The sequence below is a fragment of the Equus przewalskii genome, chromosome 1, assembly GCF_037783145.1.
Source record: "Equus przewalskii isolate Varuska chromosome 1, EquPr2, whole genome shotgun sequence".
Taxonomy (NCBI): Eukaryota; Metazoa; Chordata; class Mammalia; order Perissodactyla; family Equidae; genus Equus; species Equus przewalskii.
Window position 1 is genome coordinate 114283135 of NC_091831.1, and position 25011 is coordinate 114308145.

Below are 25011 nucleotides of genomic sequence, written 5' to 3' on the forward strand. Positions count from 1 at the left end.
ATTGAAAGCATGATAAAATAATCCTGTTTCCTGGTAACACAGTAGCAAACATTTAAATCTAACAGTGCCCAGTGTTGGGAAGAGTGTGGGACAAAGGGAGCTCCCATACACTGCTAAGTGAAACTTGTCAAAACAGGAGGTGAGTGAGTGATCCTTTTATGAGATCATGTCCCTCCTCTGCATAAGATTCCCCAGTGACTTTTTCAATTCAGAGGAAATCCTTATCAGGACTCACAAAGGTCCTGTACCACGTGACCCTGGCTGCTTCTGACTCCCCGGCCACTCTCCCCCTTTCTTGCTCTGCTGGAGCCACCCTACCTTCCTTGAGGCTCAGACAAGCCAGGCATTGTCTTTGCTGTTCTCCCTGCTTGGGGTTCTCCCCACACATAGCTGCAGGTACATCCATCACTTCATATCAGACTGGTCAGTTTCCCTCAGAGCGCCCTTGCCTGGCACCGTGATCCTGCCCTCACCAGCAAGCACTCTATTCCTTTCCCTTGCTTTGTTTTTCTAGATAATATGTTTAAACCCTTGACACAGGTATTTTGTCTGTTTTCCCCACTAAAATGTAAGTTTTAGGAAAGCAGTATCTGTTTTGTTCCTTACTGTATATCCTGATCCTAGAACAGCATCTGGCACATAGTAGGTACCCAAGGATATCTTTTGAATATAAGTGTTGGGTTTTTTAAAAAAGCCAGAGAAAAATACTGGAGAAAAGTGCTTTCACATCAGTTTTAGCTGCTTTTAATTGATTTGTGCTTGTTATCATAGGATATAAGTATCTACTAACATTTCTTATTTTAAAAAAAGTAAGCGTAAATTGTTTTTAATTGGTTTGGACTCTTCTAATGTTGATAATTTATAGGAGAACCCTTATGAATGGAGAAAATACGGAAATTACTAAATACAGTTGAAATAGTATATAAAAATATGTAAATAAAATGTAGGCATTTCCATTTTGAGTAGATATGTTCCTATCTGAGAGTTTTCTTTTGTTGTCCATCTCCCAGTGGGAGCGGGCGAAGTGGCCAACTTTGCTGCATATGCCTTTGCACCAGCCACCCTAGTGACTCCATTAGGAGCTCTCAGCGTCCTAGTAAGGTAAGGGACTGTGCTTCATGTGTCGAAACAGCGGGCAGTGTTGTAGTCCCTAAAGAGTGTTCAGTACCATCTAATTACACATGTTCAGAATCATTTACATTTAAACAACCTTGAGAACTTTTTTTCTAATGCTGTGTAGTAATTTGCTTTTAAAAAGTTATCTTCTGTGCATGGGCAAACTGTCAGTTTGTGCAGAAAATGCCCTTGTGTGTTGTCTTGTATTCAGAGCCAGCACTAGTTCTGCTTTGATTTCAATTTTTTTTAATTCCAAAGTTACACTTGTCACATTTATCATTTGACACATGTACATTTGGTAGGTGGGGTTTGGTGCTGAATAGATTACTATACTACAGAAAATCACGCATTGGGGCAGGGTTATGTGCCCCTGAAGACTGGCTTGGGGTCCTTGTTTGGAACGAGCAGTCCAAGACTTAATCCTATTTCTGGTATTTCAATGATTAGCCCAAAAGCTAAGCCCAGACTAAAGTCTGGATTTTGGTTACTATTCCCAAGTTGATTGCTAGGTAGGTATTGTTTTTTCAAGATAGCATGTATAAAAAACAATATTATATGTAAATTATGCAATTTTTCAAGATACTATATTATATATACTATATAAAGATATATTTTGGTACTTGTCTTTTACCCTTAATTTTCTCTATATTTTGCCATTATGTTTATAGGGTTATACTTTATTTTTTTTTAAGACTTGGATAAAACTAGCTATGAAACATTGAAATGATAATTTAATTAATAGGCAAATTATATAGAATTAAATGAACATGTAAGAAGGATACATCAACCAGTAGGGATAAATTAAAGTTGAGCAAATTTTAAGCATTGGTTTGGATGTAGATTCTTAATTAGGATATAAATTTGTACCATAGTTCCATTTATTCTAAATTTCATATTGATTTCCTACAGTAGAGAGATGGTGACTATACTGGTTTTTGTATGATGAAGCAGATGGTTCTCTTAGAAACTTTCACTTTATGATTGTGCATTTTCTTTAGCTTGGCTAAAGAATCTTTATAAGCTCATTGTTTTAGTTTTCAGTAATTTAAATTCTGAGTTGTTTTAATATTTAAAATGAGAAAAATAGCTGATTATTTTAATGTTCTCCACCTTCCCCCCATTTTAGTGCCATTCTTTCTTCATACTTTCTAAATGAAAGACTTAATCTTCATGGGAAAATTGGATGTTTGCTAAGTATTCTAGGATCTACAGTTATGGTCATTCATGCTCCAAAAGAAGAGGAGATTGAGACTTTAAATGAAATGTCTCACAAACTAGGGGATCCAGGTAAGAAAAAAGAAAAGCTTTATTATTAGTCTTACAATATTTTACTTTTTAATTTAGTTTTTGTTTTAATCCAAATTTTATGTGCATCTAAAGAGGCAAATTATTCTACATGGCTTATTATGAAAAATAAGTTGTTCTCCTCTGCCAGCTCCTAACCCCTTGTTTCTTTTGCTCTTTAATGACGTGTCTCTAAATGTGTTTATACCAATACTACTTCTTGGCTTTAGGCATTATCTATTATATCTGTTACCTGTTGAATCTATTTAGTTTTGTTTAAATGATTTGTTTACATTATTATCACTACTTTTATTCTCTCGGCTTAGACATAATACATTATGATTACTTTTCCTTTCTCGTTTGACTTATATTTTTCATGAACTACTAATTATCTTGTTTGCTTAGTTTTCTATGGATTTATCAGTCCATCTTGAAGCTCTTCCCTAGTGGTCTAATTCTGCTCTCAGTAATTTCACACAGCTTAGGTGTTCTTACAGTCTCATCTCTTATAGATCTCTCTCCGAGAGCATAGTTTGGCCTCAGTCTAGACTGGTATCTTGAGGCTGCCGACACAGTTGTCATCCTGGATTTTCCTCATCAATATCCTGGGGGATCTGCTTCACTTTCTGTTTCTTCTTGGATCTCTTGTCTCTTGGGTTGACTCCTTCATTTGGTGGAGCCACTCTTGTAGGAGACAAGAAAGGCACAGAAGAGATGAGACTTTTTGAGACCTTGTATATATCAAAATGTCTTTAATCTACTGTGATCACTTGTCTTCTTACTTCCAATATTGCTGCTGAGAAATCACACGTAGTCGATTTTTCATCTTTTATACATGACTGATCTTTTGTCTTTGGAAACCTTTAGGGTGTCCTCTTTGCTGTCATTGTCTGACATTTCCCACTGACATGCCTAGGTATGGGTCAGTTTTTATCCATTGTGCTAGCTACTTAATGGATCTTTTTAACTTGAAAATTCATGCCTTACTCTAGAATTGTGAATTACTCCTTTGATATTCTTCTCTGTTTTCTCTTTGTGAAATTCTTCTTCTATTGATTGGACCTCCTGAACTAGACTGTGTATTTTCTTACCTATTTTTTCCTCATATTTTTACCATTTTGCCTTTTTGCTCTACCTTCTGGGATATTTCCTCAGTTTTATCTTCAAGCCCTTGAGTTTTTATTTCTGCTATTATATTTTTCATTTCCAAGAGCTTACTTTTGTTTTTTGATATTTTATTTTTTTGTTGTAGCAGAAAACACATAACATGTAGTTCACACTCCCAGCAGTTTGCATATGTACAGTACAGTATTGTCAGCCACATGCATGGTATCGTGCAGCAGGTCCCTGGAGAGTCTTAGTTATTTTAAAGTTTTTGCAAACTTCAATATCAGGATTATTTGTGGGCCTGTTTCTATGATCTGTTTTTTCTTTTGTTTTCAGTCATTTAGTTTTGTATTTTGGCAGTTTTGATTGAATGTTGGACATAGTATATTAAAAAGTATAAAGGCTCTAAGTGATTTTTTTTACTTCAGAGAGCTTAAGTTTCTTCTGGCAGGTAAGAGTACAGCAGCCTTCAACGTGAAGTGTTGTTTAAAGCTTTGTTGGGGCCACTTTGCATTTTTCCTTTATTTTTGGTCCTAGCCTTTCTCGCTCTCAACTGATAGCCTGGAATGTTTACTTGGACCCTCCACCTCAGCGAGCTGTGAAAGCCAGTGTCTGTCTCAGCACCCTGAGACTGTGGGCCTTTTGCTGAGCCCTCTGGTCTCCTTACCAGGCCTTCCACTTGGCTCCTCTGATGTACGTATGTACAGCTTCTGTCCCCACGAATGCCTTAAGGGGAATAGCACACAGAAATGTAGCCTCATGTCTCTTCAGTTCCGTCCTTTCTGGAGTCCTGGTCCATTTTGTCCCAATTGCTTAGGCAGCCCAAAATTCCAGCATTTTTTTTTTTTTTTTTACCTAGTCTAGCGAAACTTCCACAAGCCCCAAGTCACCACTTTCTGCTGGCTTTTATGTCCATCCTTACTCTCTGCTCTGGAATTGGCACTTGCCTCAAGGGAAAATGTAGAGGTGAATGTTGGCCTAACCTCAGAGTGCTTCCTTTTTCTCCAGATTCTCCCAAGTTCTGGCTGCTTTGATTGCTCTGGTATTTTACCATTGTCTCTCTGAGGATGTTAATGGTGGTTTTTATTGTTTTTGTGGGATGGTGATTTATCTGTTTTGAAGTTTTCCTCTGTCTACATGGAGCAAACAGAGGCTTTGCTTTTTTCTGTTTGTTTTGGTGCTTTTCTTGGTGATCCCTGGCTGCCTTCTGAAAATCAGGCTGGTCAGATTCCCAGCAAGGTCTGCTGCTTGGCTGCCGGCATCCTGGGAGTTGGTGGGAACCAGGGAGTTAATGTCATAGACGTATGCCTTACCCCAGCCCCCTATTTTTGTGCAGCACCGACATACTCAGCTGGCTCAGAGTCCTCCAGTTCGCTGTGGGAGGGGGAAAAGTCACTCAGATGTCTAGAACTGGTCAGGGATCTGGGGTCTCATTGCTTATTGAATGGATTTTCAGCCAGGCTTTGTTTTAAGTCTCCCCTTCACCCTACTTCCAGAGGTTCTTTGGAGCATTGTGTTCTGCAAACTGAGCCACTTTCTAATCTTTAATCAGTGCTGATATGGGATTCAGCTTTCTTAAAGGTGCTCTATCAGTTATTAGTTATCTTCTGCTTTCTGGCTTCCATAACATGTTGCTATCATCTCCTTACCTGTTCTTGTTTTTGTGTGTTTTCTTCTTTAAAAATTCTATTACTATTTATTTTATTAGTAGAGTTTGAGGAGCAGAGTATATGTATGTGACTTCCATGCCTCAGTTTCCTCATCTTAAAATGCAGATGATAGTATCTGTTATTACAGGGGAGTTGTGAGAATTAAATAAGTTAATCAGTGCAAATTGCTGAGAGAAGTGCCAGGTCCACAGTGCTACCCTGTTGTCAGCCATTATCGTGCTGGGTTCTGTTCTCCACATTCAACCAGAACTCCAACAGTATTCAAGTTTTGTTTACTGATTTGCTCTTAATCCCTAGATGTCTAAAAAGTTTACCTGCTTTTGGGACAAATTTGATTTGTAACTCTTGTTCTTTTTCAGTGGCTATAAGTTGTTGAGCATTCAAGGTCATCTCGTGATTTCTCTCAAGTTTCTGATTGTTCTCTTGTATCTGTCCTTGGAGTTAGTGCACTCCAGTGAGTGGGGAGTAGTGAGATGCCTGATTTCATTTTCTTTGATAGAATTATCATGAGGCCTAAAATGCTACTTTAAAAATGTTAGTGATATAACAATTTGTGAATGTGAAGCATAGTTTAATCTTCCAGTGTGTACATCTAACTAAATTTTTATGAGTGTGCTTTTGCTGGGGCAGCAAAAGAAAGCTGATTTTTATGTTAGGGCCACACCTGTTCTCCTTCCTATTGAGTTAATATTTTGTTTTGGATTCTCAGTTTTCTTTTGGTACTTAAATATTTGACTAAATATAACTTTACTTTGCCTCCTCCAGGTTTTGTGGTCTTTGCAACACTTGTGGTCATTGTATCCTTGATATTAATCTTCGTGGTGGGACCTCGCCATGGACAGACAAACATTCTTGTGTATATAACAATCTGCTCTGTCATTGGAGCGTTTTCTGTCTCCTGTGTTAAGGGCCTGGGTATTGCTATCAAAGAGCTGTTTGCTGGAAAGCCTGTACTGCGACATCCCCTGGCCTGGATTCTGCTGTTGAGCCTTATAGTCTGTGTGAGCACACAGATTAATTACCTGAACAGGGCCCTGGACATATTCAACACTTCCATCGTGACTCCAATATATTACGTATTCTTTACAACATCAGTTTTAACTTGTTCAGCTATTCTTTTTAAGGAGTGGCAAGATATGCCTGTTGATGATGTCATTGGTACTTTGAGTGGCTTCTTTACAATCATTGTGGGAATATTCTTATTGCATGCCTTTAAAGACGTCAGCTTTAGTCTAGCAAGTCTGCCTGTGTCTTTACGAAAAGACGAAAAAGCAGTGAATGGCAATCTCTCTAATATGTATGAAGTTCTTAATAATAATGAAGAAAGCTTAACCTGTGGAATTGAACAACACACTAGTGAAAATATCTCCCGAAGAAATGGAAACCTGACAGCTTTTTAAGAAAGATGTAATTAAAAGGTTAATCTATAATTGTGTTATAAAGTGAATTTGAATATCAGAATGTGTCTGAAAAAGCATTGTTCTCAATGTTCTCTAGAGACAATCTTTTTTTTTTTTTTGAGGAAGAATAGCCCTGAGCTAACGTCCGCCACCAATCCTCCTCTTTGCTGAGGAAGAGTGGCCCTGAGCTAACATCTGTGCCTGTCTTCCTCTATTTTATATGTGGGACGCCTGCTACAACATGGCTTGATAAGTGGTGCATAGGTCCGCGCCCAGGATCCGAACTGGCAAACCCCAGGCTGCCAAAGCAGAGAGCGCGAACTTAACTGCTGTGCCACCAGGCCGGCCCCTAGAGACAGTCTTTTTTTAAGATTTCGCTAATTCGGACCAAGAAATTACTTTTATTTAAATGATGGTAGCTCACTAAAATTACCTCCGTATATGGCCAGTTCCTATTAACACTGTATTATTGTAGAGGTATTTTAAATTTTTCTTCACCGAAATCTAAAAGCACTAATGACAGTTTTAAGTCTATAAAAATGCTTTATTTTTTCACTGGTGATGAAAGTCTAAAATGTACATTTGTCATCCCCACTCCATCAATCTCTGACCATTTTAAGGCTTTTTGATTTAAAAAAAGAGCAAAATTATCCCAACACATTGTCCTATGACTTACCCTACCTATAAAAATGACTCCTGTTTGATGAATTCTTTTAATTTTGAAATGTTAGCTTAAAAGAATATCAAGTTATTAAATGAAGGAAACTCATTTACAAAACAAAAAAGGGTAAGAAATCGCCCCACCAAAATATTTCCCAGGCTGTGACCTGTCACCACACACATTCAATGGCCTTCCTAGATGACACTTGGTTAAACCAGTGCTGGTACCTGGAACCTTGATTACCATCTTAGATCAGCTCTTGTACTTTTCAATATATTTTCATAATGAGGTATTATGTCATTTAGATCTTCTAACAAGTCTGGGAAATAAAGTCAGAAGACTAGGGTAATTTCTTAAATTTAGCTCATGTTATAATAAAAAGAAATTGAAACAAAGTTCTTTTCTAAGTCTGAATGCTTAGAACAAACTTAAGATGTTTGTAAAATATGATTTCTTTGTACCAAGTATTTTACTTAGCTTAGGAGTTCATTTGGACCACTATATATATTGGCCTTTTAAAAATGTCCTTGAAGAAAAATGTTTACAGACAATTTCAGATGTATGCAAAAAAGGTAGACTAGTATAATGAACTCTATCCAGTTTCAGTACCTATCATCATAGCAATTAATTGGCCTTAAAAAAAAGAAAAGTTGACAATTTCCAACTGGGCAGTAAGGAAGAAAACAGGCTTGTTCCTACTCTGCTGCTTCTGCCCAAGGTCACACAGCTTGACCCCGTAGTGTAACCAGCCACCACGGGTGCCTCACTGTCCTTGCTCTGAGCAGGCAAGAGCCTCCCTTGGTAGATGGCACTAACAGTCCACACAGCTCTCCACTGGCTTTTATCAGGGCAGAGTTGACAGTCTCCAAGTTTTATGAAATAAATTCCCCTTTTCCTGGTGTTTATTATTGACCCTCTAAGGAGGCTTTTTCTGCCTCCCCCCATGTAATTTTAATACCACAGATAACACTGTATATTTGTTGATGTGCTGTATCTATCTGTGCTTCATAAATAATAATAGAATGAGAACCAGTTTTCACCCTTGGGTGTGATCATGCCCTCACTGAGAATGCAGAGGTTAATAATAATAAATCTTAATTATTTAACATAGCACTTGAAATTGTCTTGTACATAACTGTTTACCACATTTTATTTGGTTTATAATTCTTATAAAACTCAGTAATATTATTTAAAGTGTTTATCTTAAAGTAATTTCTCATCATATTCTATACTTTTAATATAGAGTGAGCACAGATACTGCCTCTTAATCTGTAGCAGAATGCTGGGCCAGGGTGATTGTTCCCATACGAAAAAGAACATTTTTAGGTAACTTTAAACAGTACAGTGGTGTAATTTACAGACTTTATTTCCAGTAGCACGTATGATGCTCCTGGTTTGGTGTTCCATTTCCAAAGCCATATAGAAGTTACTCCCCATCATGATCTCCTCCTTTCTCGCAAGGCTGCAGGTGACCTAGACTCAGACCTCCTGGCCTGGTCTGTGCACAGGGGTAAGCAGAGGAAGGACCTTGCCGAGACTAGGGCACAAATCGTCAGAATAAATGAATGAACGCAAATAGGTTTCATTAGTTTTATTTCTGTAACATTTAAGTTATAATTCACAAATCAGGTTTTGTCACAACTGCATTTAGAAGCAGAGGAATCAAGTTAACTATGTTCTGTAACACTGACACCAAAAAGGGGGAGAGAACAATGACTTAGAAAAGGTTATTCATAAAAGACCATCAGAAAAAGCCCTAAATAAAAGCTAAATAATTAACTATTAAATTTAATTCTAATCAGTAACAGATTTTATTACAATTAGCTGGTATTAAGTTTCTTGCTTAAGTCCATAAACCTTTCCCTAAACATTACTGATCCTTTGCTAAGGGATAAATGGATGAACTCAGCAGCACTTTATGACTTAGCTAGCTGTTGGAACATTCGACAGAAAAATGGAAAATAATTTTGTAAGAACATGATGGCAACAATCAGCAACCAATATCCTCAGACTTTCTAATTATCAAAAGCATATACAATTTTACTCTAGAAAAATAAGTCAATTTTATAAAATTAAGCTTTTGGATTGAAAAGCACCCCCTTTAACAGGTACAGAGATACTGAAAAATAGTCCCTAAAAATCTTACTAAATAGGGTATAGAAAGAGAAACATGCCCTTATAGTTATTAAATGCAGTCAGCACTGAGACTCTTCAAAAACAGGTGAGATACATGCCCTCAGCTGCTGGCCAGGGACTGGTGGATAGGTGGCTGAAAGCAACGAACGTGCTCCACAGGTGTGCTCTCTCCATCACCTGACTTCAAGTACTTGTCCAAGATAGTGATTATCTCATCATTTAGAATCTGGAACTTGCGAATTCTTTCTACCATCTTCTTTAAAGGCTACAACAGTTAAAATTAGGATGTTTTACTATTAAAACATATTTTTCATGTTTTAAAATGTCAAGATATTCATATTTTCTCAGAAAAATTGACAAATTATTGACACACACCGTCTCTTTAATGCAACTACTGGAACAACGAATATACTTTGCATTTCTCTGTTGGTTTCATGCTACTAACTAGATTCCCCCATTTGTACAACTTACAGACTTATTCATTCAACAAACAGGTACTAAGAACCTGTGCTAAAAGCTGTGATTATAAAGAGGAAGATGATATGGTCAGTGGAGAAAGACCAGTAATCTAACACAAGTTTTAGATTTCCAGTTATTGTGGATAGGACACTTTGACAGACTCTTCTCTTATAACAAAACTGCATACAGAACACACACACGACAACAGAAAAAACTTTAAAAAGCATTGGTGATTCTGCCTATGCAGGAGGTAAAGCAGAAGCCAGGACTTCCTCAGGGACAGATGCCACCAGTAGCAGTGGGGTGAAGTTGGATAAGCCTGGGCTGTAAGCAAGCCAGACTATACCTAGAGACTCCCCATGAAGCCAGGACCCTATAATTAGGCTAAAGTGGTCCCTAGTTGGTAACAGCCCTTGGAGATGAGAAGCAAATGAAAATCTTGGGAGAAAAGCAATCCAAATTAAGTTCAAACAAGAGCTGACAAAAAATCCAACACACAAGGAAACATTTCATAGTTTTAGATACCTCTCAAGGCCTCAGATACTAGAACTAAAAGATATAGAATATAAAATACATGAAATGTGTAAAGAAATAAAAAATGGAAAAAATTCAATGAAGATAAAATGATCAATTACCACGAAGATATGAAGAAGAACCAAACTGAACTTTTAAATATAAACTAATGATTTTCCAAAGTAAAAACAGTAAACACAGAGCTGAAGTAAATTAGTTAAGAGAAGAAAGTACTCCAGGTACAGTTGAGGGAGTCAAGGAAATGGAGGTGTAGGAGGTAAAGAGTGGCCTCTCAAAGATGTCCATGTCTCAATACTTGGAACCTGTGAACATGTTCTTTGGCAAAAGGGACTCTGCCACGTAGTTAAGGTTACAGAGAGAGAACCCTGGATTATCCAGGTGGACCCAATCTAATCATATGAGCAGAGAACTTCCTCCAGCCGGAGGCAGGAGAGATGTGGCAGAAAGGAAAATTGAAAGATGGGAAGTGTGAGAGGGACTTGACTTGCCTTGGCAGGAGGGGGGCCACGTAGAAAGCATGAGAAGGGATGTGGGCTAAACAGCTATCAAGCAAAAGGGCACCTCAGTCCTCCAACTGCAAGGAACTAAATCCAGCCAACCACCCAAATGAGCCTGGAAGCAGATTCATCCTCAGGCTCCAGGAGCATCCAGCCCTACAGACACACTGATTTGGGCCTTGTTAGACTGTACACAGAGGACCCAACTGAGCCATGCTGTACCCAGACTTCTGACAGAGAGAACTGTGAGATGATAATGGATGTTGTTTTAAACCACTACATCTGTGGTAATTTGTTACGAGGGCAATAGAAAAACTAATATAATAGTGTATTAGTTAGTGTATAAAAAACACACTTTGACTACAACAAACGAAGCCAGAAGACTGGAATAGTATGCCAATAATCTGAAAAGGCTGATCCTATAAGGCTCTATAATATCAAGTAGATCTAAGTTCCTTGAAAGAGAAGGAAAATGGAACAATTAGTATTCTAACTTCTAAGCCTTACTTAGCGATTATATTTAGATTCATTTTAGAAATGAAAACAAAACTTATGTACTGGGATAAACAACACTCCCAGAAAAACTTTTAATAAACAAAGTATGCTTTTTTGGTGACACTTCCACATACCACGTTTTTGATAATCTCATCTTTGCCATCATGTTTCTGGACTTTAAGTAGATGGTAGCAGAAATCCAGTACAGCAAAGCGCCGCTGTTGCCCAAGAAGTACAATGATCATACAGCCAGCCCAGTGGAGCCCATCACCAAAACACTGCCTGGAAACAAGAAGCAGTGAGTAGACGGGGTGATCAATAAAAAATTATGAAGTCTTTCATGAGTCTGTCCCAGATGTCAATGACCAAGTCATCTGCTGGGAACAGGCCAAGAAGGGAATGCTGAGCAGCAGGTGGTGGGTCCCTGTTTTTGGTAAACACCTCTTCTGCGTTCTGGCACACTGTCTCCTAAACTTCTTTTAGATCGTGGACCCTCCATGAAGAATGACTTCAGGAAAACTGGATCCCATATCTAGAAAAATGCCCACCTGACTTGCATAAGTTTTCACGGGTTCAGAGACTCCCAAAAGCCTAGCCCTGAGTCACCTTCTGGGCATCAAGTAAGATCTTCCACATAAGTGGCTTTATAGCAGCTCAGCAGATTTCTAGTCTATTTCTAGAGGAATGCGGTCTTCTGTGTTAGCCCATGGCCAGCTTCCATTGTTCCCACCTCCCTGTCCACTGAGCACACACTTACTCGACCGTAAACTCGTGTGTTCCGACGGGAATGCAGTAGACAAACTGCATGGCGCTCCACAGTCTGTGAAACTCAACACACTCATCCACATGCATGACTCCATTGCTGGGCAGAGGCCCACGCCAGATGGGGTCATCCAGAAAGGTCCGGATCCGAGTCAGGATGACTTCAAACATAGACAGGCCACAGCAGAGACGCTCCTTTGTCAGCAAGTCCCCCTCTCTTGCAATTGCAATTTGCTGTAGGAAGGACAGAATATTGAGGCCACAACAGGAGGCAGAGTGCTGAAACCAAACTACTCTCGTTTTGATCTGACTTACTGGAAACTATCTTAGCTCGCAGAAGAGGACTTTTAGAAATAAGCACCAACAAAGAAAATATGTCAGTTCTTACCTATATGTCTTACAAGATTAAACATATGTCACAGTCAAGCTGTTCTCAAACGGGAGTGGTTTTGCCTCGAGGACATGTGGCAATATGTGGAGACATTTTTGTTTGTCATAGCTTAGGGTGGGTCTAGTGGCATCTAGTGGGTAGAGGCTGGGGATACTGCTAACCATCCTAGAGTTCATAGGACACTCTCCATAACAAAGAATTATGTAGGCCAAAGTGGCGACAGTGCTAAGACTGAGAAACCTTGATCTAGCTTAAAATGCTATAGAATCATGGGACTCTACCCTGATACCTTGCCTCCTATCTCAGAGACTCCCACTCTCTTCTGTTCTTAAAAACCTATGAAAAGCCTTCTTCATGAAAGGATGGACAACAAAAACCAGTGACATTGTTTACATCTTACATGCCAGGTGATGTTCTAAGCCCTTTTACGTATGTATTAGCTCATTCAAACTTCCCAACCACCTGTGCCGAGGTCTCGTTAGGAAACCCCCCCGAGACACTGAGGCCTGAGTAGGCCCCTCAGCTCATGATGACTTCTGTCTGGGTTTCACCTACAGCCTGTGCTCTCCAGCCCCAACCCCCCGATGACCTGGTGTGGACGCCCAGCTTGCAACAGAGACAGCTGTCACTGCACACATTACCTGAGGGGTCCCCAGTCTCTCAATCAGAGGGACGAGATGCAGCGGGGCATATTTTGATTCTAGTCTTTTCATTTTGGCATCAAGTCTCTCCCCCTCTGCAGTGGAAAAAATATTTTATACTCTGTTCCTTTGTATGAAAAACAATTGCAAAAGGTTAATTTTGTCAGAAAAAAATAAATGACAGATTTTTAAGTTAGCATCATACAGATTCTCTGGAAATTCTTTCACAGAACTGGCTCATCTGAATTTTAATTCAAACCGACAGAATTGCTTTTCTGTTCAATATTCACTTTTTAAAACTTACTGGAAATTACAAAAGTGATCAAAAGGAGAGACTAGTACAATGAACCCTCTGTGCCATCTGCTGCAATGATTATCAACTCACGCCACTTGTTTCATACTCAACACCCCAGTCCCATGCTATCTGGAAGCACATCCAAGACATATCATTTCAGCCCTAAATATTCCAGTTATTCAATACTCGTTTAACTACGTTACACTACCAATTACCCCCAGTTATGACTCAACAGATGGCAAACTCAAACAAAAGTGGCCTTGCGTTCTCTGGCCACACAGACCATGGTCACCTCTGCAAAGGACAGTCTAGAGTCCCTAGTCAGAGGGACACAGGCTCACCTTTCACGTGGACTCTTGGGAGAATGTTCTGAAAGGGTGCTGCATGCAACAGGTCACATACTTCTTCTAAAGACTGAGAAAGAAAGAGAAGGTTCCATCAGGAAGTTTCTCTCACCATAAACACGGACAGACAAATCTGGTGCTGAAAACAAGGTACATCTTTGCCATTTAATGTAAAATAAACACTGGAAGCAGCATCATGCAACAGAACTCTTTGGGATGATGGAAATGTTCTACATCTGTGCTGTCCATTACGGCAGCTGCCAGGCACATGTGGGTATTAAGTACATGGAATGTGGCTAGTGCACCTGAAAAACGGAATTTTTAATTTTATTTACTTTTAATTAAATGTAGACATAAGTAAAATCCAACATTGAATGTGGCCTTTGTTTTCCAGGATTTATCAGTCTGGCAGCCCTACCCGCAAGTTTGAGACCAGCCCCTTAAGAACCAGAGTTTATAACAAGACACTACGGCAGAGACAGGAAGAAGGGCGCTTCCTCTGCAAACAGTGCAGGCGGCGGAAACAAAGGGGCAGCATCGCTTTTGTACGCAGCATTTACTCATTCCCCTCAGAGCCCCAAACAAAGTTCTGGACAGTTGCCCTGAACCTGTAGCTGGATCAAAAACTCCTTTAACGAGGTATAAAACCCTACACTATACAAGGCTCGTTCTCCAGAATAATGCAATGTGGAGAGAAAATTTACTTCAACATCAGGGGTTGCAGAATTCCTAAAACCCCACCATGAGCCCAAAGATGGTCTAGAACAGGGCATCCTTCCAGAGTCTGAGGGCTCTTATACCTCAAGGAAGGCCCCTTGGATTGTGGTACCTTCACCACGGAGAGGCAGGAAAGGAGAATGGGCTCTTGTGTCCCCTACTCTATACCCAGCCTGAAATCTTATGATTCCATAGTAATAAAGCAAATTATTAAACAAAGAAATGGTTATCAGAAACTTAAGACATATACTGACTGATGAGATTTTTCCTTCTGAGGATCTCCCTAAAGATGATGCCAAAGCTAACATCAAGAAGAGGAAGAGTTTTTACACTCATTGAGTGTCTCATTGTCACTTAACATAAACAGAGTGAAGCAGCTAGTCAGCCGCCACCTGCTCCACCAGGACCTTCCAGATGGAGACTGACCCCTCCACACCCTGTCTTCTGTTTCTAAGGCCAGAAGCAGTGCTTGAGCCCTTCATGTAGGATATATGTAATAGAAGCCACCTCCGGGCGAGTGCAAACAGGAGCACCTCCCCTGGGCAGGTCAAGGAGGTGTGGGGGGAGGAGAAAGGGACAAACTAAAACAAGGGAAAGGATCAGATGGGGACCGCACACTATATAAACACATAAAAGGAGGTGATGTTAGTGGAATACTACGCAGCTATAAAAAGGATGAGGAATGTCACCACTTACTAATGTGGAGGGGTCTCCAGGATGTATTTACTATCAAGTGACAAAAGCAAGGTGGAGAAGGGCGATTGGACTGGCTGCACCCACAGACGGTAGGAGGGCAGCTGGAAGGTGACTGACACAAGAAAGTGGCCAGGCCAATGGACTGAGGAAGGGAGACTTCAATAAGGGAAGAGAGCTGCTGGTGGGAAGGCTGGGGCAGAGCCACACGGGGGGAATTCTGCAGGTGGTAAAGGGCCTGCCACCTGGAAACACCACCCCAAAGGGGCTGACTGGCCATCTGTGCTGCTTCCAGGTACCACTGTCACTGAGTTCAAATCTTTGCCCCTAAACCAAACCAGGAAAAAAGTGTGAGAACAGCATTAAAAACAAGCAATCTAGAACTATTCTAAAACAAAAAGTTTATTAACATGCACAAGCTAAAAAAAGCTACATTACCAAAACATTTAGGTTGGTTTTAGGGAGTCTTTCACAAAGCTAGAAGATTTATCTATCCAATGCACAGATTCAGAATAAGATCAACATTTTTCACTACTGAATCAAATACTGGTGCCAGCCGGAGCCACCACTGCATGGCCTCACTGGACAGGACCCCTGGGGCCCCACCCACACACTTGGTGCCCTCAGCAAGTGGGTGACGGTTACCCTACTTTTCTAATGTTGTGACAAGTTGAAGGGCACATTTTCTCTTAATATCTTCATTTACAATAGTGGGAGCCTATGCAGATGCCAAAACATACTTTATTACCACCTTCTTTGGAGAGATCAAAATAACCACCAAGAAGACATCTACCCCTGGGTTGGATAGGACTTGGGCATAACCATCTGAGATGCAGTCAGAGGAGCCATGCCGTCTTCCAACTTGGAGAGCCCCACCCTGGCAAACCTATTGGAAAACATCACCCCTTATTTCCAAAAGGACAAAAGCAACACCACAAAACTCTAATCTGGTGCTGGGCCTGGAAGCAGACTCGTCCAACACAGAAGGAGTAGCTTCTCACCACCTCTACAAGGTGCGCTGACAGGAGGGGCCAGAGAAGGCAGAGGCAAAGGGGCGACAGGGAGCAGAGGGTGGGAGAAGGAGGGGCCAAAGGCATTCCTGCAAGGCACGGCTACCCTGTCCACAAAAACCACACATGGTGCTCACAAGAGCCCTCAAGCATGGGCCGAGGAATCTGCAGTGAAAACAAAACTGCACTCAACTGCATTGTAGATTGCCCTTTTCATTCACTTTTATTCATTGTTCGAGAAACATCCATCCACTCCTTAGCCGAGGTTTGCTTTAAGATCAAGTGACCACCATTTACAGCCTCTTTCCCAGGTAGCCAGCACTGTGCTTGTCACTAAATGGAGCTAAGTCCAGAGGCAAAGACTTGAGACACAGGCCTTGGTCTCAGAAGGAAGACACCGGGGATCCGTGTCAGCTGGGCGCCGGAGACCGGGCACTTACCAAGCTCCCAAGACCTAGAAGAGCCCTTCACTGAGGCACCAGTTCCCACAGGACTGTGGTGAGCCTTGAAGAGTGCTGGACAACTCTCAGAGGGATTTTGTGCGAGAGGCAACAGGTATAATTTAAGAATCTGGGTGGGCACGGATCGCATTGGTTCCAGATTTTCTCTTTCCCTAAGTTTCTAAGAGAGCATCACACTCCTTCCTGAAGCCAACAAATGTCCGGTCATTGCCCTGACGGTGAGTACAGACTGTTCCTTTGAGCTGACGAGAGACAAGTACTGTTTCTTCAGCTTCAAACCCCCGTGGTTCTGTAATTATTTTATGTTCATACAAGGCCTCCTTGACATCTTCTATTTTGGTAAAGAAAAGCTTTTGACAGTTTATCTTATTTGCTAAAGGGGAAGCTGGACCAGAAAAGAAACCCGCCGTCTAACAGTTCCCTGGCACTGACTAAATCAATTCTATAAGGCAGTCCCCCTTCAGTAAAACTCCCCGACCCTGACCCAAGCCAGTGACTGAAAGGCCTCTTCAGGCTTAGATGTACGTGGACGAAAGAGACTGCACCTTACGTTGTATATTCAGGAAAAGCCACCTGAAGGAAATTTTCCTATATTAAATAGCTAAAATTCATGATGAGAGATTACTATTTAAAGGAATTCTTCCTAATTTATCTGGCTGTTAAAAATTTACATATATTTAGGTAAAAGAGTCAGTCCTCCCCAACACGTTCCTGGAGGAGGCTGCCCTAAACACTGGCTGCTTACTGGTCCGGTCAGCCTGCCTGCTTCTTGGGAACTGCTGACCTGCCCTGTGACTCTGGTGGGTTCTCCAGGTCCTGCCATCACTCCTGCTGTGGGAGAGGGCAGCACGTGACGGGCTGCTCACTCAGGGTCCATGCCGAGTCTCGAGTGGTAGGGACAACGAGGGCCTGGGAGTCACCCCCTTACCACTACATGGAAAGGGTCTGCCTAGGAACACAGCAACACAAAGGGAAGCCAAAAGACACAGGCCCTGACAGGAGGCTATCAGCTCCTGGATGTGTCCACACCGGCCTGGGATTCCCTGACATATGAGCCAACATGTTTTCTTTTTTGTGTATGCGGGGGTAAGGTGGGCAGTCCAGTGGCTCAGCCCCTGGATGCCTGGCAGTCTGACTGCCACGCCTGAACTGTGCGCTGGGCACCCTGGCCCACGTCACTGCAAAGCATGACCCTGCCTTTGCCAGGGCCCTGAAGACAAGAGACTGCTTTAAGAAGCAACATAGCAAAGATCTCCCCAAACTGGTCTAGAGATGCAATGCAATCCCTATTGGAATGCCAATATGCTTCTTCAATACAACTGGCAAGCCGGTTCTCATACTTTCAGAGCAGAGCAGAGATCCATGAAGAGGCAACACACTCTTGAAGAAGAGGAAGGTAAGAAAACATGCCCTGTCAGGTATCAGGTATCAAGACTTAAGTTAGAGCTATAATGAGTAAGACAATGTGTTATTATGCCACGGACAGACAGGTAGATCAACGAGACGTGGCAGAAAGCCAAGAAAGAGACCACAGAAAGCAGGTAGGTGAGAGGGAGACACTGCAGATAAGCAGGAAAGGAGGAGTCCTTCAGCCACTGGAGGAAGGACAGCTGGTTACCCAAAGGGAAAGAAAGAAACTTCATCCACTTCTCACATCACATACAAAACCAGTTCCAGGAGGATTATAAACTTAAATGTACAAAGCAAAACTTAAAACGTTTAGATAAAAAGATAAAAGAATATCTTTATGATCCCTAGGTAGGGAAGAACTTCTTTAAAAAGATACAAGTGCTAACCATAAAAAAAAAGACTACATTCAAATTAAGAGTATCAGTTTTTGACGAATCACCACTATTGGAATGCAAAGATAAGCCACAAACAGGGAGAGGTATTTGCAATATGTGTAATACATAAAGGATATATAAAGAACTTCTATAAACAAGCTGTAGAAAAATGGGCAAAAGACACAAATAGAGCATTTAACAAAACAGGAAGAACCAAGCAACAAACGAAGATGCCCACCTCCTTGGTCATGAGGGAAAGGCAGAGAAGGCCAATGAGATTCTCTGTTACACTCACTAGGCTTTCCAATTCACAACTGCCAGGTGACATGATATACAAGGGACAGAGGGACGGCCACAAATGATACCACAAGGAGGCAATCAGTGGAGAAAGTGGCTCTCCCACCATGCGATTGCTTAGTGGTGGTGGGCTGCTACTTTATTATGCTGTCCACCACAGCAGTCATGGGACACGTGTAGCTATTGAAAAGTAAACTAATGAAAATTTAAAAATCAGTTTTTCAGTCACACTGAGCTGCATTTCAAGTGCTCCACAGACTCAGATATGGAACTTTCCATCACTGCAGACAGTTCTCATGGAAGCCGTGCTTTATACCTTACATGTAGCAAATATGCATAATAAAACATTTTTACAACGCTCACATGGTAAAACATTCTTCAATGAAGAGCTACACTGCATTTTTGTTTTTCAATTGTCAGAAACAAATTCAAATTAATCTAGATAGTCACAAAAAAAGAATGGGGCTTTACAACACTTACTCCCCTTACTCCCATGAATAACCCCAATAAATCAAGCCTCTAAAAGATGTCTCCTTCTGTCACCTGTGGGGAGTGACTCAGCACAGCATGGGGTGGGGCCGGGTTGCCCACTCACCAGGCTCTGCTCGATGAGCAGGCAGAAGAGGACAGCGTTGCCCACCTCCCGCAGGTTCTGGAAGCACACCGTCTTCAGCTCTGCATACTCAACGATGTCCTTCAACTGGTGGTGGAAGAACTCCAGGATGCCTGCAGTGGCAGAGAGTGAGTGGTGGGGTTGGGAGAGGTTGGAGGGGCTGAGCCTCAGCAGGGCACAGGGTTCAGCCTGGGCTTCACAGCCAGGAGACCTCTGCAAGCCACAAAACATTCTCTGACACTGCCACCATGCCCGCTATGGAGATGACCACAAGTCACCTCACCCCAACATCTTCCCTGCAACAGTAGTTTGTCTACCACCTGGGCCCTGGGCCTCGGCTGCAGGGCTTCTTTCTTGGTCAGGCTGTATCTTCCAAGGAGGCACCACATTACAAGAATAAATGAGAAAGACCACATTGTCATCTCCAGCAGAGGCAGAAACAATATTTGATAAAATTCAATATCCCTTCACAGGCATAGAAAGGGATGTAGTCAATCTGATCAGCAATGTCTACAAAAAACCTGCAGCTAACAGCCTATTCAGTGGTGAAACCTGCAAGCTTTCTCCCTGAGCTCCAGAGCAAGACAACGCATCTTCACCATAGTCCTCGAGGCCCTGGACATTGTAATAAGGCGTGAAAAGACACAAGGTATAAAGACTGGAAAGAAAGTCAATATTCCCTCACTTGATCTATACTTTCAATGCTGACCCAGTCAAAAATCCACAAGCTGACTCCAGAATTTATATGGTCATGCAGAAGACCTAGAATAGCCAGAAGAACCCTGAGAAGAATAAAGTGGGAGATCTACCAGATTTCAAACCCTCATCCCAACAGGTCGGGCCTTGAATGCCATTCCACAAGGACCCGAATTGCCCTGACTGCCTGAGAGGCTCTCCCTTCCTCACCATGTCCACACCTCTGTTCTCAACATTCCTTGGTGTGAACTCATCCCTCTAGGGGAAAAAACACTCCTTCATGTGTGTCATCCCCCAACAGGCACATATGAGTGGGACCTGTCAGCAACATGGCTTTACCCACGAGGTGATGCCCATGTACCTGGGCTATACCAGCCTCTGTGCTGACACCGGGTGGCAGTGGGCAAGAGATGTGACGAGCAGCCCTGCGGGCCACAGCTCTGCCCTAGACCAGCTTGGAATTTGGCCTAAATGGCTTCATCTTCAACATTTAAAATTCCCATCTCTAGTCAGGATATGAGCACTAGTTTTATTTTCCCGGCATTACTCATCTACTTTCTGACAATGAATTGAAGTTAAGTTCTCCTAAGCAAGGCCACACCAATGGTTATTTCCCTTCACAGTGGCTCAATGGGTCGTGTCACCATGTCCTCAAACACAGGAACAGCCCTGTGCAGGTACTGGGCACCACCTGGGAGCTCAGCCATACCAGCCGACTACTCATCAGAACGTCTCTCATTGGTGACCATGAGTGGACCCAAGTCACTTAATGAGACAGCTGTCCACCTTTCAGGAAAGTGTTATAAGATAGGAGACAAAAGGCAGTTTTCCTAAGAGACAAGGGCTCCCATGGTCCAATTTTATCCTGAACAATACTTCTGGGATCATTAGGCTGTTTATTTGGATAGCCCCAATCAGCTTCTGTCAGGCACATGGGCCTGGCACCCTGAACGGCCCATCTGTCCTAGAGCCCCACAGCTCCAGAAGGGAAGCCTGCCCTACAGAGGGACAGACTGCACTGTGGGAAAGCAGTGCCTTCATGGGGCGCCCTTGAGGCCTGGTCCCGTCAAGCCCAGCAGAGCAGTTGGACTGGGTAGTCAGCTTCCTGCCCCTCCCTGGGTTGGTGATCTTCAAGGTCCTGGTGTTGTGGGGGAGCTGAGGGGCACAGGGTTCAGAGCCCTGTTACCCGTCGACAACTAAGAGGCATTGGCTTCTCCCACAGCTTCCTCCCCCCAAAACGGTGACTCCAACACACCTTCGGCACACCTGCCCCAGCTGACAGACTGGTCTGTTTGTTCTACTGGAAACAATCAAGCTCTGCATGGGCTCCTGCCTCCTCCCACCCGGGGAAAGCGGGTGAGATCCATGTCAGTAACGCTCTTTACTGTGGCCTGAGGGCTGACGTTCGCCCTCCCCACCATACCCAGGGAGGCACCATGCTCACCGGGAGAGCCGTACTCATGCCGGGGCAGGCGGCAGATCTTGGGCATCACCTCCATCAGCGTCTTCACATACTGCAGGATCGTGCCTTGCAGCTGTGGGAGAGACAGGCTGTGTGAGCCTCCGGCTGCCACTGTCCTGGAGGCTGTGGGCAGTGCACGGGGACTTCTGAGAAAGAGTCTGTTAGTAAAACATCTGGTTATGCCCAGGACTGAGAATCACTTTGGCTGAGAAAGGAAATTCCATCCACAAAAAGAAAGCAGCTTCCACCAGGGTGACTTGACACAACTGACTAAATGATGTTCTAAAACACAACTCCCCTTTCAGGAGGCAAGTGGCCTGACACATTTCTCAGAATGATACATTGTTAAGCAACACATGACTGTATTCTAATTGGTTTTTGATCGTGACCTACACAGTTGCAGATTTTGTCAACTTCTCAGAATTTTGTCAGCTTTTGCTTTGCACTGCTAATGATTGTATCATCTTCCTGATGGATAGCTATTTTACTTATGTGGCCATAAACTCTGCTTCAAGCTTCCTCTTGACTAGTATGTGAATCATGGAAAAGACATGAAAATCTATATTTGGCAATAAAGAACATTAAAGAAATGGGCTTGATACCGGCTCAACACAAAGTTGACATAAGCGAAGCCATACTGTAGAAAAGAAACCATAATATAACTTTGAATGACCTCTGATTAACTAATCCAGACATGTTGTGTAGATTTTATGGCCCCTCCCAGCTGCTATAAGTTGATAACTTAGTTCTTTTGAGTTCCTTAGGAATCTGATGACCCTGGGGCAGAGAGTCTCTGCTGATAGCCACCGTCAATGACAACTGAAAGACCAGGGTATAGGGCATTGCTCCAGTCTGTGATGCACACCCAGTAAAACAAAAAACTGTCAGGAACTAAGAAAGACCAGATGCCTCTCCAACCCAGAGACCAGCCCCATATATAACTGGCCTGTAGTCCTTGTTCTGTAAGACGGTTCTTTGGGACATTAGTCGGCCACCTTTCTCCTTGCTAGCAAGCTGTAATAAAACCCTTTCTCTCCTACCACCTGCCTCTTGACTACTGGCATGTCTTGCAGCAGGCAGACAACCCCTCTTGGGCGGTAAGAGGCCCAGTCACAGAAAGATGATTAAGGAAAAAAAGATTAAAGATTGAGATTTTATAAAGTTTTCTTTCAGTTAAAAACAGAAATAAATTATGCATAGAAAACTAAATCCATGATAACCTACAAATATTCTCTCTCTCCCTTTTCAAAAGGACAAATAAAAGACTTTCCTGCACTAACTTCTCACCTCAGTCTGAAGTTAGACAGACGAGTATCTGAATCCTTCATTGCGACTTCACCCCAGCCCCCAGCAAAGGGGCACATGCCGTCCACCCTACAAGTGGGAATTGGCTCTCTCAAGGTAACGGGAGCCTTTGAGCAGCAGTGGTATCCTGCCAATACCACCACCTCAAAGCTGAGCCCCCTCTGCCCTTGCTCAGCCCTCCCCCATCAATAGCTCAGACTCCTCGTGGCCAACACGCTCGACTCCACTTGCCCCAGCATAAGTGTTTCTTTGAAATGTTTGTTTTAAGAAAACTCCTATTTCACAAATGAAAATAGGGGTCTTCGCAGAACTGTCTCCTCCCAGATGCTCACCAACTGAAACACAAAGGCTTTCTATAGTGCCCTCCTGGTTTCTGTTTTGTCTTCCATCTCCAGAGCACTGTCTTTTCCTACAAGTTTTGGGCAACAGCGGTGGTCCTTTACAAAAGGAGTTGAGGGGAGACTATGCGTATAAAGGATAATATTCTCTTACAAGAAAGGCTCTATTTTGGTACTGACAAATAGAAATGGCAAGCAATAGGATATATTGGAGTATATGAGGAAGCCATTTGCTGTAAACCTAATTTGGCCTGACTTTGTTTTTTCAAAAAGGGCCTGGCGGTGGCCATGGAGCACGCACTGTATATCTGCTTTAAACATTTACTATGGCAAGAACAAACGGCCTTAAGATAAAGGTGCAACTTCCCCCACATTGGCATTTTCTTAAGGATAAGCATCTTTCCTCAGGCTAGGAACTGATTGCTATGCTCACCTTTGACCACCCAGCTCACCTGTGACCACCCAGCTTGACACAACAGACCTGCCACCCTGCTGTGTCCACAGAGACAGCAGACCTACCTGCTGTGTCCATCAATCGCTGTGCTGACAGAGCAGTCTCGTGACTATTGTGAAAGGGACATTTCAATCATATGAGAAAGATCCTCTTTGGGGGTATATAACCACTCTGTATACCTCACTTCTTTGGTGCCCTTTCTACCGTCAGGAAGAAAGGCCCCGGGCCATGGTCCTCAGATTTTAGCTCAGAATAAACTCTCCCAAATTTTCATTTATAGATTGCTGATGGATTATTTTCATCAACAGTACTTAACTTTTTCTATGACTTAGTTAAAATAACATGGATCTTCTCTTGAATTAAGAAAGATGGGAGAGAAATCAAACTGTGTATGTTTGGAGCTAAACTGAACAGTCCAGATACAAAGACTCCCTGGTTTGTTCTATCTCAGTGAATTCAAAGCCTTGTGTGATTTATAATAAGAAACATGTATTTGGTCTTTGTCCCCATTTTCTGGCACAGAACTCCTAAAACCCTTGGAATTTCCTAAGTTAAGTGAGCCTTAAAGGTATCTTTTGTTATGTTAATGAGGTGACTTTGGAAAGCATCTAAGGCTGGGGCTGGTTGCCAGGAGAACCAACCACCTGATCAGAAGGTTGGAACTTTCAGTCCCATCCCCAGGCCTCCAGAGAGGCCAGAGGGACTGGAAGTTGAATCAGTCACCAACGGCCATTGATTTAACCAAGCATGCCTATGTAATGAAGCTTCCAAAAAATCCAAAAGGACAAGGTTCAGAAAGCCTCTAGGTTGGGGAACCGGAATGCTTCCATGTGCCACTGTCCCAGGCCCCAAATTCCATGAAGACTGAAGCTCTTTTGTGTCTATCTCTTCATCTGGCTGTTGATTTATATCCTTTAATGTCCTTTGTAATAAACTGGTCATCTAGTGAGTAAACTAGTTTCCTGAGTCATGTGAGCTGCCCTAGCAAATTAATCAAACCCAAGGAGGGCGTTGTAGAAATCTCTGATTTACAGCCAGTCAGTCAGAGGCAAAGGTGACAACCTGGACTTGCAATTGGCACCTAGGGGAAGAGGGGCAGTGTAGGACTGAGCTTTAACCTTTAGGATCTGATGCTATCTCTAGGTGGACAGTGTCAGAATTGAGTTGAACTGTAGGACACACGGCTGGTGTCTGAGAATTGCTTGGTGGAGTGAAAAACCCCCTCTCTACATTGGAATTGGGTGCAGAACCCTTCACTGGGTGAAGGAAGCACATCAGAGGGAAACATACCAGGCTCTTGACAACCTTCAGCAGCTCCTCCATGACCACTGCAATGCCCTGGTATCCAAGCAGCCGGCAGATGACCTGGAAGTGCGGAGGTCCCACAAA

At 42.5% G+C, this 25011-nt stretch overlaps 2 protein-coding genes across 4 annotated transcripts in view; one reads left to right on the top strand and one right to left on the bottom strand.

Annotated features, from left to right (window-relative positions):
- Positions 1-8814, top strand: part of NIPA2 (NIPA magnesium transporter 2) — a 39546-nt gene extending 30732 nt beyond the window's left edge. For all 3 annotated transcript variants that reach the window (XM_070572455.1, XM_008541333.2, XM_008541332.2), the window contains 3 exons: positions 1011-1101; positions 2243-2403; positions 5943-8814. In XM_070572455.1, the coding sequence (XP_070428556.1) occupies positions 1011-1101; positions 2243-2403; positions 5943-6577 (887 nt within the window). In that variant the 3' untranslated portion in view covers positions 6578-8814. The remainder of the gene's footprint in view (positions 1-1010; positions 1102-2242; positions 2404-5942) is intronic.
- Positions 8815-25011, bottom strand: part of LOC103565322 (cytoplasmic FMR1-interacting protein 1) — a 61617-nt gene continuing 45420 nt past the window's right edge. The window contains exons 14-21 of the mRNA XM_070623749.1: positions 24913-25011; positions 21508-21598; positions 19350-19480; positions 13790-13862; positions 13154-13248; positions 12117-12355; positions 11494-11641; positions 8815-9639 (exon numbers count right to left, since the gene is read on the bottom strand). Coding sequence (XP_070479850.1) covers positions 9475-9639; positions 11494-11641; positions 12117-12355; positions 13154-13248; positions 13790-13862; positions 19350-19480; positions 21508-21598; positions 24913-25011 — 1041 coding nt within the window. The 3' untranslated portion in view covers positions 8815-9474. The remainder of the gene's footprint in view (positions 9640-11493; positions 11642-12116; positions 12356-13153; positions 13249-13789; positions 13863-19349; positions 19481-21507; positions 21599-24912) is intronic.